General features: G+C 35.5%; 1 protein-coding gene across 5 annotated transcripts in view; it reads left to right on the top strand.

Annotated features, from left to right (window-relative positions):
• Positions 1–25562, top strand: part of SANBR (SANT and BTB domain regulator of CSR) — a 67202-nt gene extending 41640 nt beyond the window's left edge. For 4 of the 5 annotated variants that reach the window (XM_069069061.1, XM_069069059.1, XM_069069062.1 and 1 more), the window contains 14 exons: positions 1581–1667; positions 1775–1885; positions 3747–3870; positions 12265–12417; positions 13805–13950; positions 14486–14585; positions 15420–15452; positions 16412–16511; positions 17710–17801; positions 18334–18362; positions 18496–18569; positions 21810–21898; positions 22425–22516; positions 23634–25562. In XM_069069061.1, coding sequence (XP_068925162.1) covers positions 1581–1667; positions 1775–1885; positions 3747–3870; positions 12265–12417; positions 13805–13950; positions 14486–14585; positions 15420–15452; positions 16412–16511; positions 17710–17801; positions 18334–18362; positions 18496–18569; positions 21810–21898; positions 22425–22516; positions 23634–23670 — 1267 coding nt within the window. In that variant the 3' untranslated portion in view covers positions 23671–25562. The remainder of the gene's footprint in view (positions 1–1580; positions 1668–1774; positions 1886–3746; positions 3871–12264; positions 12418–13804; positions 13951–14485; positions 14586–15419; positions 15453–16411; positions 16512–17709; positions 17802–18333; positions 18363–18495; positions 18570–21809; positions 21899–22424; positions 22517–23633) is intronic. The other variant, XM_069069063.1, reaches the window with a different exon arrangement.
• The last annotated feature ends 849 nt before the right edge of the window (positions 25563–26411 follow it).

Genomic DNA, 26411 nt, shown 5'->3' with positions numbered 1-26411 from the left:
CTCCCCCCCCCCCCACCCCCCTCCGCCCGCCTGCGCCCCATCAGTGCGGCGCGCGCCCCCCCCCCCCCCCCCCCCCCCCCCCCCCCAGGCAGCCCGAGGGGCCCCACCAAAGTGATCTTCCTACCACTCAGCCTGACCATCTCACCTCCCTTCTCAGTAAGCACCCACCACTCCCTGTCACCTCCATCATCAAACAGAAGAAGCTCTGACGTTCAGAGCCCTTCACATCACATACCGGAAATGTGCTTGGTGATCCAACAGCACTGGCCTCACTGTTCACTGTTCACAAGGCGTTCCACCTCCAGATTCTCCTGTTTTCACTTGCTGTCTCCCCTGCCTGAAATATACCCTTCCTCATCTTTACCTTCTGGCCCCTCGGGCTGCCTCCAGGTCCCCAGCTAACATCCCACCTTCTGTGAGAAATTTTTCCAGATCTTCCCTTAGTGTTAATGTCTATCCTCTGTTGATTAGCTCCAGTTTATCCTCTCTGTGGCTTGCTTATACAGCATTGTTTTTATGTTGGCTGCTCCTGTTACACTGAGCTCCTCCTTCCTTGCATCCTTAGTGTTTAGCGTAGTGACTGACACATAGTAGGCACTTAATTCTCCTGGACTGATTGGCCTGAAACATAGTAGTCATTTGGGTTAGAAATAAACAAAAATAAACATAGTCAGTGTAAGTCCTTGCAGAATGCCTCCTGTTTTACATATTGATTTTTGATGTATAGGCTTGTTATTTAACTACTTGTCAGTGTTCACATCTCCCCTAAGCACCTCCTGAATAAAAGCTTCTGTTTTGATCACAGCTGTACTCAATTCCTTAAGAAACATAAAGCCACACCCAACTTTTCCTTTCTTTGTCTATAAATAATACTGACTTCATCTTTGTGTCACCTATTTGATTTATTTAACAATTTACTTTTATCAGTTTGTTCAGGTTACCAATTGTTTGTTTATTCCAGATCTAGCACTGGTACCTGGCACATATTAGGTCCTTAATAAATGCTTGCTGAACTGAAATCACAGCCCAAACAGATAAAAATCCATGCACATAGGACAGATTTCTCTTAGAAAAGGGCAGTGAGCTCTTTAATCTAAAATTTCTAATTTTTCCCCCTGTTGCTGATTGTTAGAGCCATTCCAATAAAAAAGGATCATAGCAGCCAGAACATATTTCAGTAGGCACTGAAGAGATTATTCATTAATTTAGCAAATACTAGAACCTATAAAATCATAAGTATTATATGAATCCCGTTTAGCCTCTGAGACAGTGCCTACAACATTTTGATTTTTTTCAACAAAAGAGAACAGGAGGAGAGAAGTTTCAGTTTTATCACATTTTATTACAAAGTCAGACTTTTGATTAAAATACTACCTCTTTGTAGTAATTTGCATAGCAAACTACAACAAAATTACAGGATTTTAACCCTTCCAGTAGAGATGAGCCAAGGTTTTATCCTAACTTCTTTGTGCCTTGTATAGTTGGATGAATTTTTTTCATAGTACTACCAGATAATATTTGTGTCAAAATATAATAGATAGTTGCAGTCAGTTGAAGACAGATATGCTTGTCATTGACAGTAAACTTTTTTGTAAGAAGATTGAAAGACTTTTTGATCCAGAGTACCAGAACCCAGATTCTCGGAATAATGCAGCAACATTGTACAGGTAAAATAATTCTTCAATATTTATTATATGACAGACATTTTTCACAGAACCATATATTCCTAATTATAACTTTCAATATTTCTACTTTGTTTTCAAATTATTTTTAGATGCTGTTTGTGTAAGAAACTTCTAACTAAAGAAACAGAAACAAGAATTCCTTGCATTCCAGGAAAAATCAACATAAATCAACATGGAAACATTGTTTATATACACATAAGGTGTGGTGAAAATAAAATGCCAAACTTCCTTTGATGTAAACTTTTCATGTATTTACAGAAAAATTTCCATGCCTCTGAGTGGAGAGAAGAGGACAAATAGAAAATACTAGGGAGGTAGATTGGACAAGACTGGACAACTGACTAGATATGAAAGGTTTGGAAGAATGAAGAATCAAGAATTACTTGGTTCTGAACCAGGTTCTGAACCTGGATGACAATCTTATTCCAAATGAAAGACCATTTTTAGTAATTAATTAATGAGGTTTATTATTATATGTGAAGAGTTATGGGTAATACAGTTTTTCAATTTGGTTTACATCAGTGGAAGAGAACATGGTACAGATTGTGTTCAATGTTGCTCAAGTTTCACCCTTAACCTTAAGGATTCTTGTTCTTGTTCTTTGATAAAGAGCTTTCAAGATAAAGTTTTAAACTATCCCACAGTATGTATGTATATTGTATAATTAATTTGTTCAGAGCTGATTTTTTTTAAAAAGTATTAAGAACAAAAAATTGTCAGGAAACTGCTCTGAGTAAAAATAGTAAAAAACAAAGTGGTTTTATGAATCCATCAAGGAAAATTTCCACTATGAAGTACTGTCAGTATTCACAGATTTCTTACTAGGAATACAACAATGAATCAAGTTTCAGGAGAAAGAATTCTGAGTTTGCTCCATAAAAACACACATAAACTCACTGCAAAAAGCCACCACTCCAACCAATAGATTCTCAGATTACTAAAAATTAGAAGTAAATGTTATTTGATAATTGTAGTCTTAACAGAATTTGGATATAGTATTTGTACTTAAGGCCAAATGCTGACTGAATAATCTCCATCATAATCTTTTTTTTTTTAAACTGAGTCTATCTTGCCTAGGTTGGAAATACAAGGGCTACCAATGTGCCAATGCCATTATTAATTGGAAGGGGAGCTTCTGTCTGCTCCATTTTCAACCTGAGATGGGCCTCCTTAAGCAGCATATGCTCTCACCTGTTATTTTCTGCCCCACCCCACCCCCAGTGACTGTGTGTTTACTATGTATGCGTGTGTTTTAACATTCTTATACATTTACTTTTTCGTTTCCCCTGATAGACCATAAGGTCTTTAAAAGCAACTTTTTCATCTTTGTATCCCCAGGACCTAGCATGGTGCTTGTCATATAGTAGGCATTTAATAAATGCTGGTTGGTTAACTGATAGATATGTGATACAGTGATAAAATGTTTGGAATCACCAGGAATGTCTATCAGATTGTTACAATTTCTGTATGACAGAGCTTTCTGTTTTCCCAGCATTCCACTTAATTCAAGCAGTAGTTGATGATGAGAATATATGTAAAGTAAATGCTATCCAAATGTCAGCTCTTATGATAATGGTTACAAAAATAATTTGGATACAATAAAATAGGCACTCTCCAAGGATTATTATAATTGCAGGATCTTTAAGAAACATGGAGAACAAATTCTTCTAACAATAATGATAAGGGACATAGAACTCCTTAAAGATTGTAAAGTGCTTTACATATGCTATCTTGTTTGAGTTTCACAACAATTCCGTGAGGTCAGTAGTAGAAGTATTATTGCTATTTTACCCATGAGGAAAATGAGGCTCCAGGAGGTTAAGTGACTTTCTCTTGTCATTGTATGTGATTTTCACTGTGTCACAGTGTGTAAACTCAGGTATCACTGACTAATTCCCATCCTCTAGCCCCATACCAAAGTGCCTCACATCTTTCACCACAATTAATGTCAAACTGATCATTTAAGAAGTTTGCTGGGGATAGAAGCCTTAATTTTTTTAGTCTAAAATAAATTGCTTATGTTGCTGTTCATTAAAATAAGATTCCTTATCCTCTCCTTAGAGATAAAACTTGGGAAGTTCATGAATATTTGGTTAGTCTTTTTGAAGAATTAAAATCATGGAGAGATGTGTACTGGCGATTATGGGGGACTGTCAATTGGCTGACGTGCTCTAGATGTCACCAAGTAAGTACTTTTCTCCTCTTAATTTCCTATTCAGTATCTACGTAAAAGCCGAATCTTATGGTCAAATGTCAAATGTGCTCTTTCCATGTTTGCATCTGACAGTTTCAAATGTTAAATCAATATTTTTTTTCTTTGTGAAAACATAAGGGAACAATACAGCTTTCACTTATATTCTATAAAAGAATATATAGTTGTGTGTGTGTGTGTAATATATATATGTATATGATACTCACATGTAGTATAAAATACTATATTCTATAGTAGATTACATTTTTATAGTCATATAGTACTGAAAGATACAGAGAATAAAAGATATTCCTATACTTAATTGGTTTTTAAATTTTTTTTAGCTACATTCTATGTTCCAAATTGTCTCCCTTTCTCCCCCATCCCACACAGGAGATCACCATTTGACATAGATATATAAATATATGTAAAACTATACTATGAATACTTCATTTTATCAGTTCTTTCTCTGGAAATGGATAGCATCTTCCTTCATAGGCCCTTTATAATTGATTTGAGTGTTTATAGTACTCAGAATAACCTGGTTGTTCACAATTATTCTTCAAACAGTATTACTGTTACTGTATACAATTTTCTCTTGGTTCTGCTCATTTCACTTTTCATTATTTCATGCAAGTCTTTCCATGTTTTTCTAAACTCAGCCAGCTCATCACTTCTTACAGCACAGTAATATTCCATCACAATCATATACCACAACTTGTTTATCCATTTCCCAATTGATAGGCATCCCCTCAATTTCCAGTTCTTTGCCATCACAAAGAGAGTTGCTGTTAAATATTTTAAGACATATAGGTTCTTTTCCTTTTTCTCTGATCATCTTGAGAAACAGACCTAATGGTGATTTTGCTGGGACAAAGATTATACAGTTTTATAACTCTTTGGGCAGAATTCCAGGTTGCTCTCCAAAATACAACAGTAGTGTATTAGTATCCCAATTTTTTCACATACCCTCCAACATTTGTCATTTAGGAATCTGAAAGAGTGCTCATAATTGGGGATGACTGAAAAAGGTATGGCATATAAATGTGATAGAATACTATTGTGTTGAACTCTTACCAGCATAATGATTAACAGAGGGTTAGTGATGAAATATGCCACCTATCTCCTGATAGAGAGGACTCAGAAGTTATAATGAAACAAAATTGGGCATTTTTTTTGATTGACTATACATACTTGTAATTGATTTGGTTTTTCTTGTATTCTCAGTTGGAGTTGGGTTATTGGTTATTGGTTATATATATATATATATATATAAAAGTTATTGGTGAGGGAGCTTGAGAAGGTAGATTTAAAATTTTTTTAAAGTCAAAATAGAACACAGAGCCAATAGACTTGACAGTTTGATAACTTGGAACAGTGGTTTCAATTAAATGATGAAGTCAGAAGCAAGACTGTATAGAGGTAAAAAGAGATTAAAAGGAAAGGAAATAGAGGCCTTCTCAAGAAGTTTAGCCTCAAAAGGGAGAAGAGATATGAGAGAATAACTAGTAAGAATGGATGGATCAAGTGAGGATTCTTTTGTGGGTTTGGAAGACATGGGCATGTTTGTAGGCAGTAGAAAAGCAGCTAGAAGATAAGGAGAAATTGAAGATAAATGGAGAAATGGGTAGAATGAGAGGGCAGTCTTCTGGAGATGGGATAGTTGGAATGGGATCTCTTGTACATGTAGAAGGGTTTGCCTTGGTAAGGATAAGAACCATCTCTTCATGTGGAAGTGGGGTGAAGGATATAGTAACAGAAGGTAGTATGTATGCCTTTCTTACCACAGCTCCTCCAACATTCTCTATTTCCATCTTCTATCATCTTTGCCAGTTTGCTGTATGTGAGATAAAGCTTTTACACTGTTTTAATTTGAATTCTCTTTTAAGTGACATGGAACTTTTCATATTGTTGTTGATCATTTGCATTTTTCTTTTGAGTACTGTCCATATCCTTTCACCTTCTAACTCTTAGGGAATGTCTCCTGATCTTATGTATTTGTCTTGATTCCCAGTATATCTTGAATATTGACTTGAGTCAAAAACTTGATGTAAATTTGATGGGGTTTTTTCTTGTTAAAACTTTCTCTTATTGTAATTGCATTAATTCTGTGGTCTTTTACAAATGGGTTTCTATTTTAACTACTGGGTCTCTTTGGCAAAGTGGGCAGGTGTTTGTATTAAGGCATTTTCTGGCTCTTTTGGCTATCTCATTATAGCAACTGCTTTATCAAAGTCAATTTTCCCTTTTTAAAATTTTCCACTTTTAAACATCAACTGCTTGTTTTAACAGGTCAGGTTGAAAGTTTTGCAATTGCTAGTGTTCTTATCTTTAACCTTTGTTATAATTCTATGTTGATTGTGACCTTTGTTCTAACTTGCTGATGGTTTACCTATTCACCAACAATCTTATGTGATTCCTACATTGCCAGGCAATTTTTTCCCCTTTGTCATATAAATATATATGTGTATGTGTGTGTATGTGTATATATATATGTGTGTATATATATACCCACATATGTATATAACATTTATACAAGCACTTTTAAAAATCATCTAATCCAACCTCCTCTAATGAAGAAACCAGGACCCAGAAAGTTTCAGTGATTTGACCAAATTAACACAGGTAATAAGTAGTAGAGCTGGATTTCAACTGAGGTACATGACTCCAAATCTAGGGCTTTTAAAAAAAATTGTACTATGCTGCCTCTATCTTAATAGTGATCTTTTTGCTTATATTTAGCATAAACACTGCAACACAAAATGACCAAGTATTCCAATTTCCAAGTGTGGTAGGAGTGGCACCTGTTTTCTGTAGGTTGGGCTGGTTTCACTTAAAAGAATTTGGTGAGGCCATTCTCATACTCATCATTGATTTAGATCCCTTGTCATTTAAGACATTAAAAGACCAGACTATGAGAACTTTGTTTTGAAGCCTTTAGCAGAATTCTAACTATCCTGAAGGAATACTTTTCTGACTTGGCCCTAATTGCTGGGGTAACTGTAATGGTGTTAAGGAATAATCTTTTATTTGAGTTAGAATCCTTTTTAAATTTAGGAATTACATCCTTATTTAAGTAAAGTTGCTTTAATTGAATTTTATGGCCCATGAGTTCCTCACTGCAACATAATCCTGAGACTGAATTACTGGACTGGCCTGAGTTAGACCTGGCCCAAAATACCATGAAATGATCTAAGTGTCTTCCCACTCTCACGACTGGCTCTTGGTTCAAAGAGGTAGATGCAAGTAACATGGAGTCTAAGAATGCTTGAAATTAACTGCACATGTTGGGGCAAATCACCAAAGGCCCACTCTGTCCCAGTCTGACCACCCTAGAGTTCATGGCAATCAAAGACTTCTCCATACACACCTGCCTGGGACCCCCAGAAAGAAGAGAATTTAGTATGCATTCTGGACTCTGAGAAGTGACTATAAATGGTACTTAAGTCAAAGAAAGCTTAAAACAAAATATAAGTCCAGTAGACACTAGCCAAAAATCAGTCCTTTCTAGCAGTCTCCCCTCATTCAGTTAGAGTTCTCTACTCCTCTGCCAGAAGGATCTTCAGCAGTTAAACCCTAATAAGCTGAAGAAAGAAATAAGTGGAATAGGTTGTCTAGCACAGAAACTAGAAAATCCTAGCATAGTCATGGATGCAATTTTTTTTTAATAGTGGAAGAAACAGCTAAAAAAAAATCAATGGAACTTAAGAATTCAAAGAAATGTTAGAGCAAAATCAAGAAAATATAACTGTTATATATAAGAATATGTATATATAATATATATATAAGAATATATGACATAACTGCTATTAAAACTAACCTAGGACAGGTAGGTGGCGCAGTGAATAGAGCACCAGACCATGAGTCAGGAGGACCTGAGTTCAAATTCGGCCTCAGACACTTGACACTTAACTAGCTGTGTGACCTTGTGTAGCAGCAAGCACCCCAAGCGTCCTCAGGGTTTGCTACCACCACAGGTTCTTGGATCTGCTTTGATAAAGGAAAGCAACTCAAAATGGGTTAACAAGCTTACTTTAATCAGTCAAACATATATCGTTTACCTTGTTCAGGGGAAAAAGGTCAGCACCCTGAACTTCAAAGTATACAGGCAGAATTATCAAGACAGAAACAGATCAAGTAGACAGCTTTCCAAACTGTCCAACCATTACATCCATACCAAATCAACATCTGGGTTTTTCAAAGCCGGGGGACTCTCAACAACGGCTTCCCAGAATCCAGATCAAATCACAGAACACTTCTCAAAGTGAGCCCCAAAACAAAGCTACACATCAGGGCTTATATAGCCTTCTCCTGGCTCAGAGAATGTAACAACCTTCTGGACCCACTGGCCAATCAAGAAGTATCTACTGAAAAACAAGCCTCCCACCCCAGGCTCCAGGTGCACTTTAGCCTAGGGGCAGGGAAGATCTTTAAATTTGCATTTCCATTACACCTTGGGCAAGTCACTTAACCCAAATGGCCTTGCCTTCCCCCCTCCAAAAAAAAAAAAAACTAACCTGGAAAACAGGACAGGAGAAGATCATATAAGAATCATCAAGTTTTCAAAAGAGAATGTTAAAACAAAAACCCTGGACACCCCTCTTTCAAAAAATCATAAAAGAATTACCCTGAAGTTTGGAGCCAAAGGACAGAGTTAAGATGTATAGACAATATGCTACCATTCCACATGCCAAAAATAACACACCCAGAAATGTGGTTGCCAAGCTCCAGACCTCCCAGGTTAAAGGAAAAAAAAAACCTAAGTGACTAGGAGATTATACATGAACTATGAGAAAGAAAAGATTAGAATATAATGTATCAAAAGACAATTAACCATCAAAAGGCCATTAACCAAGAATAACAACTTACAAAATTGAATATATTTCCACCAAAGGGAAAAAATGAATTTTTAGAAGAATTGATGACTGCCGTGCATTCCTGTTGAGAAAAACAGTGGGGCAAAGATTTTGAAAGTAAATGCAACAGATAAAGAAAAAAAGTTTAATGGACTAAGTTGTTCGAGTACTTCTATCCTAAAAGGGAAAGGAAAAGACTATCTATTAGAGTTAATGAAGGAACAAATAAGACAAGCTGTGTATAGGCTTGGGTATTCAAGGACATTGGAAGAATAAGAGAAAACTTGCTGTTTCTAATAACTGAAATGCAATAGGAAAAGATTTTTATGGGGGTGGGGAAGTGAAGAATCTCTTGAACTACTGTACTCTTATCTGGTTTAGGCAATGAAAAAAATTTTAATAAGTAAAATTTATGTGGAGATAGAAATACACTAAAGTAAAACCCTAGACATAGGGAGGGAGGTTATAATCAGGAAGGGAAGGGTTTTAAGCAAAGGCAAGGCGAAGGGGAGACAGAAAGGAGAAATATTTTTAACAGGATTTCATGTAGGGGAAAAACAAACTTACAGAACAAGTCAATCTGCAAGCAATTTACTCACTGTTTATTTATGTTCCTCAGAATTGTGCTAAGAGCTAAGGATACAAAGAGACAAAAATACAGTTTTGCTTACTAGTTCCATTCGAGTGAAAAGAACAACATGCAAACAATGTGCATAATGTATATATATATATATAGAGAGAGAGAGAGAGAGAGAGTGTATGTGTGTGTGTGTGTGTGTGTAATGCCAGTGCAATATTCACAATGCCCACAGCAGCAATGAATATGCTGGTGTACTTCTGAATCATAAAATGTAACAGAATCTCACATGGAGGACAGAACCACAACATTTATTTCAAACACCAGAAAGCCAAATCCATCATAGCAACCAAGAAGTTGGTACATATAACCAATGCAGCAAGCACAGACATCTCCAAGCCTTCCTTCAGTCAGGCCTTCAAAATAAAATAGGTTCTCTTAAGCAAAAATGCCCCTCTCTCATTCACACTAGCTGCGCTGTCTCCACACTGCTTGCCTCCAGTTCTGCTAGCGCTATCTTTATAAATCAAGATTCGTTGGTAAAAGGACAGTGAACAGTTTTTAGAAGAAATGCAAATGATCAGTGAAATAAGATAGAAATCATTAATAATTGAAATGCAAATAAAAATACATGAATTTTTTCCAAAAAGAGAAATAATATTGGGGATTGTGAGAGGACTGTCACATTAATACTTTGTTGGTACAGTTGTGAATTGATTCAGCTATTCTGGAAAACAATTTGAAACTATATGATGGCACTAAAGTACTTGTATCCTTTGATCCAGCAATCCCAGTCTAAGGTGTATACTCCAAGGAAGTCAGTGACAAAAAGATCTCATATTCAGTTCAACACTGACAAACTATTCATAGCATCATTTTTTGTGGTAGGGGGAAAAGCCAGAAGGTGTTTATATTGGGAACGGCTGAACAAATTATGGCAAATGAATGTAGTAGACTTATTCTGTTGTAAGAAAACGAGAAATTTAGGAGCGGTTAGGTGGTGCAGTGAATAGAGCACCGGTTCTGAAGTCAGGAGAACCTGAGTTCAAATCCAGACTCAGACACTTAACACAAAAAATTAGCCATGTGACCTTGGGCAAGTCATGTAACCCCAATTGCCCTCCAAAAAGCAAAAAATTAAAAATTTAAAAATTAAAAAAAAAAAAGAAATTTTAGAAGCCTGATAGGATCTGTTGCAGAGCAGAACCGAGAACACCAGATATATCTCAACCATAGTAATATAAGAAAAATTACATTTTAAAACTTCAGAACTCAGGTTAATACATGGAAGGATAATAAAACAGACCTCTTCTTTTAATAATGAGGTGAAGAATGAGATGTATGCTGTCAGATGTGACCCATCTCTTTGTTCTTTGTCTAACTATTTGTTATTAGAGAGAGTGCTCTTGGTGGGAAGGAGGAGGGTGGCAGATTTCTGGGAAATAGCAATGCTTTAAAAGGCAGATCTGTAAAACACACAAGAACTGTGAGCCTCCCTTCCATTTAGTTGCAATTTTTTTATCTTTTGGTTTTGTTTACCACAAGAACATAAAGATTAATGTGCTTTAGGTCTTGTAGTAGTATGTCAATTCACTGTTCTTTTAAGACCTCACATTTAAAGAAACAGCATTTAATGTTTATAGATAGTCTAAAAGCTGCTATTCTTAGCCCCTTCTTCACTTTTTCTGCTGTTCCCATCACTGCAGAAGTGGAAGGGAACTGAAGAATATGATTCCTCTTTTTTGTTGTTCCACGGTTTTTCATTCAAAGAATTAATCATGTAATACGTAGCCTAGATTGGACTTATACTTGAAGCCTTTCCAGCATGGTAGAGCCTGTAAGAACATATTCTCTGCTGAGATGGCCTTCAGGAAACCAGAATCATCTCCATGCTATAATGAAGCATTAGCATAGGACTTTGTGGAGGAATGATTCACAAGGGCAGACTGTTGTGTGTTGATGTCTTATTCAATATCATTAATGCTTTAAACGTTAAATTCTTTACAGTTTTTCATTTTTTCCATTTATGAGTACATCTGAAAATCCTAGCACAGCGCTTATAAACAGTTTTGAGTGTTTTCATCTAATTTCAGATTTATATCATAGTTTCTATTAATATTGGAGTTATTTATCTACTCTTTTAAAAAATAATATAGCATAGGGGCAGCCAGGTGGCGCAGTGAGTAAGAGCGCCGGCCCCGGCATTGGGAGACCCGGGATCGGTTCTGGCCTCAGATACTTGGCACCCACACAAAATAGCTGGCCGTGTAACCTTGAGCAAGTTACTTAATCCCAATTGCTTTAAAAATAATAATAATAATATAGCATATTAGTACAGTAGAAAGGGCACTAGGTATGAACTCAGAGAACCTGAGTTTGAATCCTCTTTCTGCCATTTTTACTAGTACAATCCTGGGGAAGTCAGCATATCTCTTTGTCCCTTAGTTTCTTCATCTATTAAAAGAAGGGGGTTGGACTAAATGACCTTTGACACTTCCTACCTGTATGATGCAAGTCCGAGCTTCCCTAGGTCATTTTTCTCATCTGTAAAATGATTTTAACTAGATGGCCTCTGAGATTCCTTCCAATTCCAGATAGATGATCCTGTGACTTCTAAGGGTCCTTTCCTACTCTAAATGCAGGTAATTCTATGCAACTTTAAAGTGGTATTCATGTTTTTATTAGAAAGCTTTTGACAAGATTGGCAAATTCATGGTTTAAATTATATGTTGAAGATAATCTGAATTAATCTTATTTTTAAAGTAGTAATTTTTATATATGTATGTGTGTATATATATGTATACACCCATATATCTATGTGTATATATATACATATAAATTTATATATTATAGTATATAAATATATATTTATATAGAATATATATTTCATATATATATATATATATATATATATATATATATATAAGTTCTTAGTATCTCTCCTTTGATATTTAGGCTTTTCTCTGCACTGAGTTTTCACATTGTCAGTATCACTCAGAACCAGTGATTTATCCTGGTATGTCGAATACATCAAGTTGTTCTGGCACTGGAATATATCCTTGCTGTAACCAGAAGGTTCTTCGGTTTGATCCTACCCAGATTGCAAAGGTAAATTTTCAGTGTGACTTTTCTTCCCTTGGAAAAACTTGAAAATTTATTAATTCTAAGAGAAAATTTCTGTCAATGAATTTGAGGACGCTGGGCCAGATAAACTCAAGCTTCTGTTCAGATTCATCATGTTTGATTTTTATTGATAGAATTAAATAATTCATCAAAAATTTGATATGTTCAGCAGCTAGGTGGTACAGTGAATAGAGCACCGGCCCTGGAGTCAGGAGGACCTGAGTTCACATCAGACCTCAGACACTTAACTAGCTGTGTGATCTTGGGCAAGTCACTTAACCCCAATTGCCCTGCCTTCCCCCCTCCAAAAAAAAAAATTGATATGTGAGGTTGTAAAAGTTACCTGACTAAGAAAATTTACATATAAGTTTTTTTTATATTAAAGATCTCTTTGTGAGAATTTGTAAGATGATGTTTTCAGATTCCTCAGACAACAATAATAACTTACAAGTCTGAAACCTACAAAAAACACATATCTCATTTTATCCTCACCACCACCCTATGCAGAAGGTAGCTCTGAAAGGAAAATTCTTTTGGGCTTTCACCCTTATTAACAAGGCAAAATTCAGGACCAAGAGAATTAAAAAGAATTTATTATATACTTAAAGGTAGCAGCACATTGATCACTGATCAGTAATGTCTTCAGAGTGGAGCAAACTTTTATAGGTAACTTTTTAAGACAATTCAGATGGGACAGTGCCAGCAAAAGAGGTTGGACTCTTGCATCTTAGTTCCTCCCCAAAATAGTAGGTGGAGCAGTGAATAGAGCACCGGCCCTGGAATCAGGAGGACCTGAGTTCAAATCCAGCCTCAGACACTTAAAACTAGCTGTGTGACCTTGGGCAAGTCACTTAGCCCCAATTGCCCTACCTTCCCCCCTCCAAATTACCTCAAAATTTTAAACAAATTAACAGTTTTGTCAGGCCAAAGATGTTGCATCAGTTAATGACTACTGCATTATGTATTTTCCTGAGATTTATTATGATGATCGATTCATTACTTTGTGTTTATGTTTTCTTCATTTTAACTTTGCATATCTTCTGTGCAGACACGTAATATGTAGAAAAATCATATTCTTCATTGTATGATGAAAGCCATTACCTCTTGGTTGACTCTTGGACTCCTCTGTTAGTTTCATTTTAGTACTTTATTTCTTGTATTATTAAGCTGTGTGGCAAATCTGATTATCAGCTTTATGGACAGTGTTAGGAGTGGAGTGATTTCTTGGGACGAATGTATAATCCAAATACATTGATTCAAATTGGTAATATACCCTCTGAGAAGAACCAGCACCTCCTGGGATGGAACCAAGCAGTGATCCTTAGAGCAAACATTTCTGTAACAATCTAATCTGATGTCTCTTATGTAACAGGGCTGTAAAGTGAGGGACCATGTGACTGGTTTATGTGATCGAGGTGAAGGTGGGGATTTACTAACCTGTTCATCTTCTAAAATACTGGATGATCTGCTCATGCATAGAGATGTTATTGTTGTACCTTTTCCTAAAGACATAATTAGGTAAGAAAAGACCCCAACAGGATGAAATTCTCTAATCTCTGAATTGTCTTTTGTATGTGGTTTTGGTTTTTTATTGCTTAAGCCCTTTATGTAAATACTCAGGTTAAAAACACTAAGAAAGAAGTTTGGTTAGTATCAGCATTCTAGCAATTAAATTTTACTGCACTTACAACTGGATTGGAAAGTTTAACATATATTTGCTGCTACTAAAATTATAAGGTGCTCCAGAAATAGTAATAATTCCCGTAGCCCACTTTTCTCTGTGGCACACATAGGGTTAAGAGGATTTAAGGTGCCCTTTAAAAGGGGCTGACCCCTGTTATACAAAGCACTAAATTGATTAGAAAATACAACTTTCCAATGATAGAACTCATACTCAAGAAAAAGTATATTTTTCCTATATGGCTGGCAAATGACCCCACATAAATATTCATAAAACATTAGGAAACTTAAACAATTATTTAATTTAAATGTGATGAAATGCAAAGTTATCGGGGTTTTCTGTTATATCAAGAATATTCTATCTTCTTTAAAGTGATTATGGAATTGGCTTCTTTGATGAGAAGGGCCTAGACTGTGATGGTCTGCTGGAGCCAAATACACCTTGGGGCCCCAAAACTGGAGAGATCAATGCTGTGAGTGAATCCTTCTTTCATACTTTGTTCATATTTTTATAACGTAATCTGTAGCACTTATTTGACCTTCGTTTTACTTTAAATTTTTATAAGTTTTCTTCCAAGTTTGAAATTTTTTAGAACTTGAGAAATGTAATGCTATCCTGTGGTTTTCTGTTGGTAAGTTGGAAACAAACAAAGGTTCTTTTCACTTACAATAAATAAATGATGATATGATATTGGGTTCTTTTAACCTTTTGTTGTATTTGGGTATCTTTAATTTTTACAAACTAAAAACCTTAACTAGTTAAGCCACCATGTTCTGTTACACACACACACACACACACACACACACACACACACACACTTTAATATAGAGTTTCACATGTTTTATTACCCCTCCACCAGTAAGACTTCAAGTCCCATGAAGACCTTCAGTGGCTTCTGTCTCCTCATAATTTTACCATATCCTTAAAACTTCTGTCTTTTTCTAGTTGTGCCCTATTATTAGCTTTTTTTTCCCACTTTGAATTGTCTGCTTCATGTGGGCTTCCTTAGCTCATACTCTTGAACCTTTAAACCTCAAAATATACAAATAATCAAGGGACCTTTGGCCATACTATAATTCTAAGTTTAATATATGTTTATTTCAACAAATAATTTGGTAACATGAATGATTTCAAAATCTGGTTCTTTAATTTGTAATAAAATTCTTAGAGAGTTCTTGGGTAAACTTGGTGTCTAACTTTAAATCATTTTCTGTAATTCTATACTAGGAGTCACAAAATTTAAATTGTACTATAATCAGATTAGAAGTATAGCTATTAATTTGGTATTTTTCTGCCTTCCTTACAGTTCTTGTCCTTGAAAAATTGGACTCTGCAGCTGGTAAATGATTATATTCATGTTTCCTGAATTTCTTAGAAGAAAAAAAAAGAACTTAATAAGCTGAATCTTAGGCAATTTTTATTTCAGAAATTTTAGTGAATTGATCATTTAGCTAAACTTATATCTGTTAGAGTGAAAAATTGGTGTTTATTATATTTGGCAATATTTTCTTAAAGTAGCAATATCCACCATGTTTGACATCTCTGATTTAATGGTACCACCATCTGTTCCAAGTCTTTCATCATTACTATGTTAACATTTTTTAAAAATTGAATGAAATTTTAAAGTATCTTCTACCTTTTAAATTTAAAACAGCATTTAAACTTCTGTGATAGTTTACATACCAAAATGGTATGTAGGTTTAGGAGAGCTGGAGGAGACTGTAACTAGAGGGAATATGTTGTAGGAAATGTGAAACTTTTGATGCCAGGAATCATTATTTTGGTTTTTACACAAAAAAGTTAAGCTTTCAGTTTATAATCAAAGTCCCCTCAAGTCAAGAGACAGTTATTTAACATCTGTTTTTCCTTAGGATTGTAGCAGTTACTGTGGGAGGAAACAAATACACAATATAATTACTGTGCCCTAAATATGGAAGCTCCCAGTCCATTAGCCAACCATTGCTGAAGACCATGATTTTTTTTTTTGCTTTTTTAGAGGGCAATTGAGGTTAAGTGACTTGCCCAAAGTCACACGGCTAGTAAGTGTGTCAAGTGTCTAAGGCCGTATTTGAACTCAGGTCCTCCTGACTCCAGGGCCAGTGCTCTATTCACCGCGTCACCTAGCCACCCCTCCATGATATTTCTTAATTTGTTCTCACTTGACCTATTCTTCCAAAATAAATGTTACATTGTGATGCATGCTCTTTTCTGCTTTGAGAGCAGTATGTTAGAAACATGATCATCTCTTTATGGTTAAAAAGCAGAGAATTTATTTCACGACTTTTTTTTTAAATTCAGAAACAACAGTCATTATTTTCAGAAGAGGATGAATATACCACTGGGTCTGAAGTTACTGAAGATGAGGTTGGGGATGAGGAAGAAGTAACTAAAAAGCAAGGTATAACCTACGTTAAAAACAAGCATCAGTGTTCACTGCTGCTTTCAAAAGTGATTTTGACAAACCCTTATTAAACATGCTCGGCATGAGGGCAGGTGCAGTTTAACTAAGCCTGCCCTTGCCCTCATAAAGTTTACTGTCGGGATGGGTTGGATGTGGGAGAAGGACAGTTAAACATGCAAATGGATTGCATGACAAATACAGAAATAACCTTCCTTCATTTTTTTCAAAAATCTCTGTACTCTCTTTAGATTGAGGTCGCATATACTTATATTCTTTCCCTCTACGTCTTGTAAATAAGACCCTTGTCAGAGATACTTGATACACAGATTTTTTTCCTCCAACTTAACATCTTCCCTTCTTATCCCAGTTGCACTTATTTTGTTCATGAAAAAGCTTTGCATTTTCATGTAACCTAAAATTATCTTTTTATTTTTTTGTGATTATTTCTAGCCCTTGTATAGTTAAAAAAATTCCTCTCCAGCCATGGCAGTAAAAGGCCCCTGATCTGGTTCTCTTCTAATTTTTTTTTTTAGTGCTGTGACCTTTAATATTCTGCTTGTTTATATCCCTTTTGAGCTTATTATGGTATAAGATGTTAGATAATGGCCACAACCTAATTTCTCCAAATCTACTTTCTGGTTTCATGAAGCGCGAAGTTCTTACCTAAGTAGCTTAGTGTTCTGTGGCTTATTAAACACTGGGTTATTGAGTTAAATTGTTTCTGATTCCTCCTTGTCTAGGCTGTTTCATTGATTGACTTTTTGTTTTTAACCAATACTTTTGGTTTTAATTAATATTTCTTTAGAATTTTAAATTTAGAATTTTAATATTACTTATGGTCTGGAAGTGCTTTTCCTCCTCCATCCCTACTATTTTTCATTATTTCTGTGAGATTCTAGACCTACTGTTCTTTCAAATGAATTCTGTCACTATTTTGTCTAGCTCTCTAAAACGTCCCCTTGGTGGTTTGATATAGCACCAAGTTTATAGGTAATTGGGGAATGTCATTTTTATTATCTCAAGCCCAGCTTTTCCACCATTCTTCTCCAGGCGACACTTCATGGTTGCAAATTCTGTGGCACCGTGATTACTGAAAAATCTCAGTTGCCAGTGTCCTCAAATACAAAAGACTCATGATAACCAGAAATCAACAATTAGCAACAAGTTTATAACTTAATAACATTTTTATTTACAGGGAAAAAAGAAAAGCCAAAGAAGTTTACCAAACAGCCAAAAAAACAGATGTCTTCACCATGTGTTCAAAAGAAAGAAAAATCATCAGATAAGGTAATTTTGTTTATTAATTTACCGATCACCTAGATCACTTGAAAACTTAGAACATTTGAATAAAGGTCATGAGGAGAGTCAGGTCAGTCAAACATCAGGTATTCATTAAGCACTTTCTATAAAAACTGTGCTCAGGCCCCGGGGACATTGGGAAAGACAGCTTGCACACATGGCTGTATGTAAACTCTCTGTAAAACAGGAGAAAAGTTATTGGAGGGAGGAAGCACTAGCAGTGGGGGATCAGGAAATGCTTCAGGTATTTCAGGAGAGAGCAGTAGCCCCATTAAAATGGGCTAGAGCAGCTGTTTCCCCTGTGATGGCAGGCACTCCAAAGATCTGTGTAGTCTGCCATGAGACATAGTCATCCTCCCACTTACAGGGTAAGTGCTGTAGGTGTGAAAATGCTGGTGTGGTTAAGATAACATTCATGTATCAGAGAAAATTATCTTTAATACTGATTTGTGGCTAAATCAGCAAATGTGTTATAGTTGGGCCTAAGTGTCATCACTGGGTTGTTTCCATTTTTTTTTAGTCAACTTCCAAAGATGCCTCTCCATTCGTGTAAGTATAGCCTTTGCATCCTTTTTTCATATGTGCATATATTTTTATATATGCATATATATATGCATGTATTTACATATACATAGACACACATTCAAATAAAAAGGCATGGAACCTGATTTTTTTTTGATAGTGTGAGTATACAGAAGAACAAATGGGACGCCTCCAGGTCATTGAGGTTCAATCAGGATGCCCAGAGAGAAGAAGGTAAGACATACTAGTTTGGTTATATACATAAGAGAGATGAGCATTTTTTTTAATGTTGAACATGTTGAACAAACAGAAGTTTCTGGAAAACCTAACAGCAGGAGCATTTATCAGTAATCTAGATGAGCCCTTCATTTTGCAGATAAGGAGGCTGATTTTTAGGACATTTGAAGTGACTTATCTAAGATGACACTACTACTGAGGAACAGTGACAGCAACAGTGAAGCCAGGTCCGGTGCAGATCTCTTAGTCTGAAATTTGTTAAGAGCAAGTTCATAATGACTAAGCTTTCGTGATAGAGAGAGAACAACAGATCTACTCTGTGAATCCTTCCCAAACTCCTATGTAAATTGCTATAGTATCTGTCCTTTTTAGGCATCAACTGTTATAGTAGAAAGGTGTGTATAGGTGCATAATTCTTTTCAAAATAGATAATTTTTATTTGGCTTATATCAGTGATAAACAAAGGGACTACACTATGTAAGAAAATGTTCTCGGAGTGGCTAGGTGGTGCAGTGCATAGAGCACTGGCCCTGGAGTCAGGAGGATCTGAGTTCAAATCCTTCCTCAGACACTTAACACTTACTAGCTGTGTGAACTTGGGCAAGTCACCTAACTCCAATTGCCCTGCCTTTCCCCTTCCAAAAAAAGAGAAAAAAAGCAAAAGAAATGTTCTTGCAAGCTGGGTTGTTTATGTGGTCCCTGACCTGTGGCCACCTTTTATCATTAATGTGTAGTTCAGTAGCCCTTTCACTAAAAGAAAATACCACTTAGACATAAAATTATTATAATTCATCTGAATTATATTTCGGTATTGACTGCATTGAGTTATAAACCTATAAGGACTTAAGAGACTGATCCAAATTATCACAGTGAAAGAATAAGATAGATCCAGGGTCTTTATGTACCCCACCAAAAAACACCAAAGAGAAAAAAAAATTACTTTTAAAACACATAAGAAAATAAAAACCAAAATAAAGCAAACAGAACCAGTATAGTATTTTCGAATACTATAAGAACAACAGTCAAGGAAAAATAGGCTATAAGAAATATACCCCCCAAAAAAAGTTAAAAAGGGGAAGCTAGGTGGCACAGTGAATAGAGTACCAGCCCTAGAGTCAGAAGGACCTGAGTTCAAATCTGGTCTCAGACACTTAACATTTACTAGCCATGTGACCTTGGGCAAGTCACTTAACCCCAATTGCCCCTCCAAAAAGGCAAAAAAAAAGTAAAAAAAAAAAAAAGAAATATACCAAAAACTGTTTTCATGTGGATAAACAGTACATTCATCCTACTCTCTTTTTCCTATCAACTGTGGGCCCAGCTCATTATCCCATTTACAGGGTCCATCCAAGATGTACTGACTGATGGACTAGCTACCTCTGTGGATTGTCCCTGCAGCTGAATCTCATCGTCTGGACAATGGGCATTACTCCTCCACCTTGTTTTTCCACTGTGGAGACCAGATTGTAGGTAGACCAGAATAAATATCAAGAACATCAGTGGACTAGAAAACAAAGGAAAGGAATGTAATCTGCAGAAGCAGTCTTTTTATATTTAATATTTTTTAACTGTCTGGTACTAGAAAGAATAGAGAACCCAGAAGTAGAACCCAGTGAATCAAAAAGATAAGGACCTCTGCCTAGTGCTAAGTACAGTGGCTAGCACATATTAAATGTCTAATAAGCGCTTTACCTATCATACCCATCCTCAAAAGACAGTGAAAGGAATGGACTCATTATTCATTAAAACAGCATGGCTGTGTGGCAAAAGAAAAAAATTAGAGACATACCTAATACCTGTAGACTGTAATAATCTATCCTGCAAGCTAAAAATTTTTTCCTAAATCATATAAAGCCTAGAAGAAAACATATTATGTGTATATATATATATATATATATATATATATATATATATATATATATATGTTTCTACTTTGGAGAAGCTGGGTAAACATATCAAATAAAGATCTGTTACAGAATTTATAAGAAAATGATGTATATCCAACTAATATATGCTCCCCATTGTGGCAGTGATCAAAAGACATAAAAAATTTTACAAAAAAAGAAATGGAAAGTCAAATTTTTTCATAACCATAATAATTTTTTCATAACTTATAGTCCAGGGTAATAAGAAAAATGCAAATCAAGACAATCCAAAATGCAGCCTTGTACCTCCTAGAAAAATGTGTGTGTGTGTGTGTATATATATATATATTTTTTTTTAAAAGATCATTCAGTGCTTAGCAGACTATCAGGGAACAGGCATTCTTCTTAATATGTTTTTGGTGAAGCTTCAGGCTAGCATACAATCTTTGAAAAGCAGCATGCAATGAGTCAAAATGATCTTAACAAGGTTCAGTAGAAAGGACATTGGATTCAGAATCAGAGGAACCTTGTTTGATTCCTGACTCTTCTACTGACTACCTGTGTGACCCTGGACAAATCATTAGCCTTTGTAGTCCTCAGTTTCCTCAGCTGTATAACAAGAGTATTGGACTCAGTAACCCCTGAGTTCTTTTCTAGCACTTCTTCACTTGTGTTCCCCCAGGAAAGCTACTCCAGATTCCAAATTCTGTGGGTCACTAGCCCAGCCCCTACTTTTGCTTTTTTTTACTTTTGCCAGCCAGATGACACATCAGTTTAAGACAGGGAGGGATAAGGATAGGCAGTGGACTTGTGATTTCATTGACATGAAGAACTCCCAATGAGAAAACACCTTCTACATGCAGGTTGGCACCTTCTCTGCAATTTATGGTCTTACAGAGTTGCCCAGATCACTGACATTGTAAGTGACTCACCCAGGATCACATAGAAAATATGTGTCATAAGTGAGATATCTTTGGGATATCTGAAGTTGTCCAACTTCAAAGAGATTATCTATATTTTTTAATGTCAGGCCAGCCCAATACAAATCCTCTCATCTAGCTGTGGTCAGGAGTGGGTCCCTTTGATTTTACCTAGACTAGACTTGTACTCCTGGGAGCAGAACCCAAAGCTATGCCACCACCCTCCCCCAAAAAAGCCTGCTTTTATTAACTGTGTTTTCTTAGTTTGTGGCTACCTCTTAAACACCAGAAAATCCATGAAGAGGTTGGCTTTGCAACTTGATACCTTGGTCCTACAGAAACATGTTTACTAAGGAATGTTTCCGAACATATATTCATAAAGTTTGGTTTTTAGGATGTTCAGGTTACAGTTTCCTCACAAGTAAACAGGTTTTACTGTTCATTATGTTCAGATCAGCGCCGGATGTCTGAAATTACAGGGCACCTAATAAAAATGCGACTAGGCGATGTGGACCGAGTCAAGTCGAAGGAAGGAAAAGAAGTGAGAATTGCACTTGAGTATCCTTTTCTGAGTTTGAGAGTGCCTTCATTCTCTGTTTTCATTCATTCATTCAGTGCCTTCATGATCTGTTTTCACCTTGGAAAGTAAAAAGTGTTTCCTGTATAATAAGCTTTGTAGACAAGTATGAAAGCACATAGGTTATTAAATACCCATCCTTCCTATGAGCTTCACGTGGAAAGGCAGCAAAGTAAGATGGCTATATGTGTGTTTCTATTCCTATTATAGGTTCTTAATTAATATTTGACATTCCTGGCCACATACTATGTGACTTTCCTGGAAATTTAATTTGAGTTATTGGTTTTGATTAATAGCATCTATGCAGATGATTAGTAGATGCTAACAGTTAGTTGTTTACATTAGCTATAGCAGTGTTAACATCTATTATCCTCCAGATCTTCAATTTAAAAATAAATTTTCAGGATTCAAAAATAGACCCACTAATAAGCAAAACAGCTATTAAAACCAAAGTAGAATAGCTTCATAATTTAATTTATTTACTTTGCAGTTTGCAGGTGGTATTTATTCTAGGCTTGAAGCTCAAATCAAGGCCTCAATTCCAGTCACTACACGACAGAGCAGCACAGAGAAAAACACAAGGTAAATCAGAACCTGAATTAGTGTTCAGGAGAACACTGAATTTTGAAATTACATTTTAGTTTAAATTGCATAAATAAGATAGGAGTAAGTACTTACCTTTTGTCTGGAGTATATTAAACCTCATATCAAAAGATTAAATGACAAAAAATCATCATGCTGGAAGGAAAGTGGTAATACCTATATTTTTTTTTTCAAAACTTAAGTACTTAACTGTATTTTCAAATTTTTAACAAAGACTGACAATGTTAGAATGTTAATTTTAGCTATAGTGTCACAAAAGTCCTAGTGCCATTTTAAGCTATTGAAAGTTTAAAATCTCACTGAGACCTTTGGGATGCTGAATGGTTTAATGCAGCTTTGCTTTGAGCTAACTACTGGTGTCAAGGCTGTGTGGGATCCCAGTTCTATCACATGCTACCTGAGTGACCTTCCTCATTTCTAAATGAGGGGCTGGATTAAATGACCTCAGGAATCTCTTCTAACTCTAAATCCATGATACCATTAAATAGTGCTTTTGGTGTGTACTGTTCCCTAAGAAAAGCCATGATTTCATTGGACAAGCTTCATTCTCCCCCAGTTGACACAGATCAGAAGCAGTCAACATCTTAGCAGAAAGTCTCATGAGGTGCCATGGCCTACACAACAAATTCAAAACCTAATGGCTAATGTTTGATGATAAGCCTCTTTGAATTTACCCACTATCGTAGGTTAAGAATTGTAAGTCTTCCTCTTACAGTTCACCTTTCCAGCCCCCTCCTATTTTATAGATAAGGACACTGAAAAGCCCAAAGAGATTAACTGAATTGCCCAACATCACAAAAGTAGTCAGTCATCTCTCTGGATGGGATTTGAATTAAGGTTTTCTGATTCCACATCTAGCATTCTACACTGTTCCTAAGTTGATCCCTGGGCCTGACCTTTTCCATCTCTGACATAACCATTAGGAACCCAAAATAGGACAACAGAGTAGAACTTTAGTGGAGGAATGTATACTAGTAAAATTGAAATTTATTATTAAGTCTGTAACTTTTAACTAGTAACAACTATTCAGATGATCTAGAATAAAGTCAGACCTTGATTTTAATTTTCATTTATTTATTTTTGTATTTTAACCTAGGTCTAAAAGTCGTTTTGGTCAAAACCGTCCTGTTTAAGACACCTTAGGAAAGATCTCAGATAGCAGAAGGCAGTGCAGACATCTGAAATTGTTCATTTTTTGAAGATATTTGGAAGGCTGCCATCTTAATCTTTTAAGTGACTTATCTATTGAATACTGTAAGCTACATTAATCATATTACTAAGAAGAATGAATGCAGATCCAGTTAGATCTTGTAAAAAAAAAAAGAAATTTGTAAATATGCAACTTCTTAAATGTAATCTGCTTTTTAATAAGTTATGCTATGTATAAAATGTTTATTTATAAATTTGCACAATTTTAAGACTTCTAATATTTGAGAATCCTAATTTATTTCTTTGAAAGGAAAGAGGCCTAAATTCTAAGTTTTTTCTTGGTGGGTTTTTTTTTAAGACATTAAAAAATGACTGAAATACAGCTGGCAGTGTTACCATGCATGTGCATTAACTAGTATTATATCATTTCAACTATACATCTTGGGATACTATATTGGTCTTCAGTATGTGCAATGTAATTCCCAGTGATGTTATGTAGGTTTGCATGAGTATCTAGGGAGCAACAAAGACCCCAAGGTTGCAGTGTTTAAAACGTGAAGGGAAGGTAACTTTTTTGTATGATGGGCAGGATTTGTTTTTTTCAACTTTTATCACATAGAAATAAAAATGTTTACTATCAGCCCATTTTTTTCTTCCTCTTTCTAGACAAATGTTTTTACATTTGCTGTATGCCTGAAAGTGTAGATAGTTACCTGGTTCCTTCTATGTTACTAGTATCATTCTGAATCTGGTAGAATAGCTATTAGTCTTTGGACACTAAATCATTTCAGTTTGGTGAAGTACCCTGAGTATACAAGGGTCCCAAATTTAAAATATTCATTTTACAGCCATTAAAATAGTTCACAATGAGATTACTGATTGCTTTAGAGCTGTATAGAGAGACAGATATTTGTGTACATTTGGTAGGGACATAACTGTGTGTCCTCAAAAGAAATCACAATAAAATTATATCCTGCAGATCATGTTTTAATTTTTCTAGCCAAACAGAAAGAGTGCTCAGGGAAAATTAGTTCCAAACCATAAGCACATAGTAAATGATAGGTGTTTGGAAATTACTTTTATTTAAATCTCTGGGGAAAAAAAAACCACCTTAAAATGCACTATCTGTATTTTTCAGCCTTTATTTCATTTTTAATTAAAATTATTCAAAGTATTTAAATTAAAAAGCAGATTTAGAGATGTGAGAGTGGCAGCTTTTACTTGACATATTAAAGTGTTGCACTCAGTTTACACATAGAAAAATCACTATTCCAAACAAGTATTCAAGTATTCTTTTTAGTTTACTTTTAAAGAATTTTGCAGCTACATTTTATTTTCTCTCTGAAAATAAGTATGGCTTTGCCAAAGTCTTTGTTTCCTGTTAAAAAAATTTTTATTCCATTTTACGTTTTAAAAAATAGATCATAAGTTTTTCAAAGAGAGTGGTTTACTATGTAATATCTGTTCAGTATTAGTTTTGGTATAGTTTACTATATTTTTGCCTTACAAAGGAATCTAGCTTTCTTCATGTAAACTTTGTTTTAAGACCCACAATGATAATAGGAAAATGTTCTCTCAGTTTAGTGATGTGAAAAGAGTAAGCTGCTTCTCTCCTGGAGGGGACTGGACCACTGGATTGATTTTTTGTTTGTGATTGTGCCATTTTTACATGCCAGAGTATTTCAGAATTTGATTCTCTTTAAGATGTGCTTTTTATTTTTGTCAATGTCTGTCTGTACTACATAGCATAGATACAATTAATGTTTTAATAAAACTGTATTGATAACATTTTCTTTGCCAAACATACCCTGCATTAACTTTGAGTTCCCACCTCTTTAACCAAAATAAATTGCTTAATGAATTCAATAACTAATAAGTTGTTTAATATAGTTGTTTAAAATAAGTTGTTTAAATAGTCTATTGTTTTGAATAATTCCTTCATTTTCCCCCATAATATAGGTAAGCAGCAATAAATTACATAATTTTATTTGTGCATGATTTTTGTTATAAGGACATAATTTTTATTTTTTAAATCAAGTCAATCCGCATTTATTAAGCATACCTTATGACAGTCATTGTGCTAAGAGCTCACCAAGAAAACAAATACAAGCAAAAAGAAAGATAATCCCTCAAGAAGTTTACACTCTTACAGGGGAAGGCAGCATACAAAAGGAAACTGAAAAGTGAGGAGGGAGAAAGGCTTTGTGAATAAAAGTCCAAACTTTCTCAAAATGGAGGTGCTTAGAGGAACTCACAATTAGAAGAGGGGGCCGTAGGAGCAGAGGGATCTTGCCAGGTGAGAAGGCCATAAGGAGAGAAGCATTTTAGAGGATAAAAAGGTTGTTAGACCAGTATGAAGCAGGCCAGAGAAAGTCGGGAATGGGAATGAAAATCATGAAGGGAGTGGCTGGTAATAATATGATGGGAATATATATATATATTTGCACTTTTTGGAGGGGGGGGAAGGCAGGGTAGTTGGGGTTAAGTGACTTGCCCAAGGTCACACAGCTAGTAAGTATTAAGTGTCTGAGACCAGATTTGAACTCAGGTCCTCCTGACTCCAGGGCTGGTGCTCTATTCACCGTGCCACCTAGCTGCCCCTTATGGGAACATTTTTACACGATTTCATCCATGTAGATAGATGTTCCCATACCTTAGTAGACTGTCTCAGTTGCTTGCTGTAGCAAAAAATAAAATTAAAAAAAAACTAAATCTGGAAAACAAA

Source organism: Petaurus breviceps, unplaced genomic scaffold (assembly GCF_028583685.1).
Source record: "Petaurus breviceps papuanus isolate PSGF00001 unplaced genomic scaffold, PetGlider_PUasm1.0 90775, whole genome shotgun sequence".
In the NCBI taxonomy this organism is placed as follows: domain Eukaryota; kingdom Metazoa; phylum Chordata; class Mammalia; order Diprotodontia; family Petauridae; genus Petaurus; species Petaurus breviceps.
This window is presented reverse-complemented; position numbering and strand designations above follow the sequence as displayed.